This window comes from Palaemon carinicauda, chromosome 30 (genome assembly GCF_036898095.1).
Source record: "Palaemon carinicauda isolate YSFRI2023 chromosome 30, ASM3689809v2, whole genome shotgun sequence".
NCBI classification, from domain to species: Eukaryota; Metazoa; Arthropoda; class Malacostraca; order Decapoda; family Palaemonidae; genus Palaemon; species Palaemon carinicauda.
The window spans coordinates 56,886,710-56,890,415 of record NC_090754.1 but is presented as its reverse complement, the minus strand read 5'-3'; the positions used below and the strand labels follow the sequence as shown (position 1 = coordinate 56,890,415).

At 29.1% G+C, this 3,706-nt stretch overlaps 1 protein-coding gene across 1 annotated transcript in view; it reads left to right on the top strand.

The window, feature by feature from the left end:
• The first annotated feature begins 909 nt into the window (after nucleotides 1-909).
• LOC137623551 (uncharacterized) overlaps nucleotides 910-3,706 on the top strand; it is a 12,364-nt gene continuing 9,567 nt past the window's right edge. The window contains exon 1 of the mRNA XM_068354383.1: nucleotides 910-1,021. Coding sequence (XP_068210484.1) covers nucleotides 910-1,021 — 112 coding nt within the window. The remainder of the gene's footprint in view (nucleotides 1,022-3,706) is intronic.

Here is a 3,706-nt window from a genome sequence, read left to right as displayed (position 1 = left end):
TATACAATTGAAATGAAAGGATGATTTTCAACTTGAAAAAAACGAAACTTTATACAATTGAAAATGAAAAGATGATTTTCAACTGGAAAAAAAATCTTTATACAATTGAAAATGAAAAGATGATTTTCAACTCGAAAAAAACGAAACATTATACAATTGAAAATGTAAAGAAGATGATTTGCAACTCGAAAAAAAGAAACATTATACAATTGAAAATAAAAATATGATTATTTTTAACTCGTAAAAAAATATACAATTGAAAGTGAAAAGATAAATTTTAACTCAATAAAAAGAAACACTATACAATTGAAAATGTAGTGATGATTTGCAACTCGAAAAAAATTTATACAATTGAAAATAAAAAAAGATGATTCTTAACTCGAAGAAAAAGAAACATTATACAATTTAAAAACAAAAAAGATGATTTTTAACCAAATATCAACTGACATGATGACATTAAACAAGTGAGGAATAATAATATGTGCTCTGAAGACCTCCTACGATGCTTCATATCCCGGCATCATGGTTGATGGCCCTCCTGGAGGATAGAATCCCCTTAAAGCTTCATAAGGATTATGCTTAATCGTCCTGCGATTTACTGGGGCACGTTCGAGACCCGCCTACGTGGGCGGCTCGATGGACGAGTTTTCTCCTGTCGTCATGAGGAGGGAAAATGAGCTGTTTATACTGGTTACTCAAGTAATTGATATTGTTGAAGAATTCGTTGATTTGAAATATTGAAGCCTTGTACGTAAGGCATGTATAACCTGCATGGAAACCTTGAAATATGTGACGTTGTTGAAGAATTCACGACCAGTACTTCAGACGTCTATAAACAATATGGAAACCTTGAAATATGTGACATTGCTGAAGAATTCATGACTAATACTTAAGCCGTCTATGGCCAGTATGGAAACCTTGAAGTATGTGACGTTGTTGAATAATTCACGACCAGTACATATGACGTCTATAACCAGTATGGAAGCCTTGAAATATGATATTGCTGAAGAATTCACTACCAGTACATAAGACGTCTATAACCAGTATGGAAACCTTGAAATATGTGACGTTGTTGAAGAATTCACGATCAGGAAGAGAAAGAGGAAGGGAGATGGTCCTTCGAAAGCTCAATAAATGTAAATTTTTCATACATTGTATATATATATATATATATATACATATACATATTCATATATATATATATATATACATATATATATATATATACATATACATATATACATATTCATATATATATATATATATACGTGTGTGTATGTGTGTATATGTCTATATATGTGTGTGTGTGTGTGTGAATATCCTGAGATTTTTTTTTCCGGGGGGGGGGGGTGGGAGCAGAGAAATCCCTTGAGCAGGAAAGTGGTCACTGTTGTCAACTGCCAATTCTTTTACGTGAATTTACGATGTTCCTTCCAACGACTTCTGGCTGATTGATGTTATACGAGCAAAATTGCAATTACGATTCAATGCGTAATAATTTTTCTATTTCTTGATATTGAGAAACTTCGTAATGCTGCATTTCGTTTGCTATTTTTTTCTAATTATGATGATAAACTTTAGGAATTTTAGGTAAAAAAATCTCTCTCTCTCTCTCTCTCTCTCTCTCTCTCTCTCTCTCTTAACGTTAGTAAGTTTACGTCAAAAATCTTTTCCACCTCCCTCTCTCTCTCTCTCTCTCTCTCTCTCTCTCTCTCTCTCAGTAGTTTTAATCACCAGCTTTCTTTATTCAATATAAAACATCAATTATTGCCATGATTATTTATCTAAGAAGAGCTCTCTCTCTCTCTCTCTCTCTCTCTCTCTCTCTCTCTCTTAACGTTAGTAAGTTTACGTCAAAAATCTTTTCCACCTCTCTCTCTCTCTCTCTCTCTCTCTCTCTCTCAGTAGTTTTAATCACCAGCTTTCTTTATTCAATATAAAACATCAATTATTGCCATGATTATTTATCTAAGAAGAGCTCTCTCTCTCTCTCTCTCTCTCTCTCTCTCTCTCTCTCTCTCTATGAATTTTCATAATTTTTATTGTGATAAACCTATTTTCTTCATAAAGATTCATGATGATAAACTATTGCCTTAAAATCTAAGTATTTCCTTTTCCTGTTTTCCTTTTGCAGGTTTATTTCAAGTAGTAATTTCTTCTCTTATTTTCATTAAAGCAAATAGTTAAGAAAAATTTCTCTTTCCTTATTTATTCACTTAATTTTGACAAGTTTTTCCTTAATTCAGATTTATTTCAAGTAGTATTTTCTTTTCCTCATTTTCATGAAGTGAGTAGCTAGGAAAATTTTTATTTCCTTATTTTATTCACTTAATTTTGACAATTTTTTCATTAAGTCAGATTTATTTCAAGTAGAATTTTCCTTTCATTTTAAGTAAATAGTTAAGAAAAAATTTTATTTCGTTATTTCATTCGCTTAAATTTGACAATTTTTTCATTAATTCAGTTTTATTTCAAGCAGTAATTTCTTTTTCTCATTTTCATTAAGTAAATAATTAAGAAAATTTTTATTTCATCATTTTATTCACTCAATTTTGACCATTTTTTTTTATTAATTCAGATTTATTTCAAGTAATATTTCTTTTTCCTCATTTTCATTAAGTAAATAATTAAGAAAATTTTTATTTCCTCATTTCATTTACTTAATTTTGACCAGTTTTTTATTAATTCAGATTTATTTCAAGTTGTATTTTCTTTTCCTCATTTTCATTGAGTAGATAATTAAGAAAATTTTTATTTCCTCATTTCATTTACTTAATTTTGACAATATTTCTATTAATTCAGATTTATTTTCTTTTCTTTTCTTTTCTTTTCTTTTCGTCATTTTCATTAACTAAATAGTTAAGAAAAACGTTTTATTTCCTCATTTCCATCACTTAAATTTGACAAAATATTAATTAATTCTCTGCAAAGTAAAAGTTAAGATTCAGTTTTTAGCAACTAATAAACAATATAGAAATAAACTTAAGTGGTCTATTCATTTTAAAAAAAAAAAACTCTAAATTGATTGAACCCTTTTATCATATCCTATCTTAAAAGACTCAAAAGATGCCAGCAATTGTCTTCTTTAACGAGAAAGATAAAGATTCACTCTTTTAATGTAATGCAAAAATGCAAATCTGGCAACTTTAAACATTTAAAAAAAGCTATAACTCGATTGAACCATTTTATCCTATCTTTAAAAAGACTCAAAAGAAGCCGACAATTGTCTCCTTTAATGAGAAAGATAAAGATTCACTCTTTTAATGTAATGCAAAAATGCAAATCTGGCAACTTTAAAAATTTAAAAAAACTATAACTCGATCGAATCATTTTATCATATCTTTAAAAAGACTCAAAAGATGCCGACAATTGTCTCCTTTAATAAGAAAGATAAAGATTCACTCTTTTAATATAATGCAAAAATGAAAATCTGGCAACTTTAAAAATTAAAGAAAAAACTATAACTCGATTGAACCATTTCATCATATCTTTATAAAGACTCAAAAGATGCCAGCAATTGCCTCCTTTAATGAGAAACATAAAGATTCACTCTTTTAATGTAATGCAAAAATGCAAATCTGGCAACTTTAAAAAAAGATTATGCCCCTTTTAAGTCACACTCTTGCCAACTGATGTTCAGTTGGTGAGGAATAGTAGAAGTCTGGATATTAGCCAGGGACATTTTACACCCTCGTTCCAATAATGT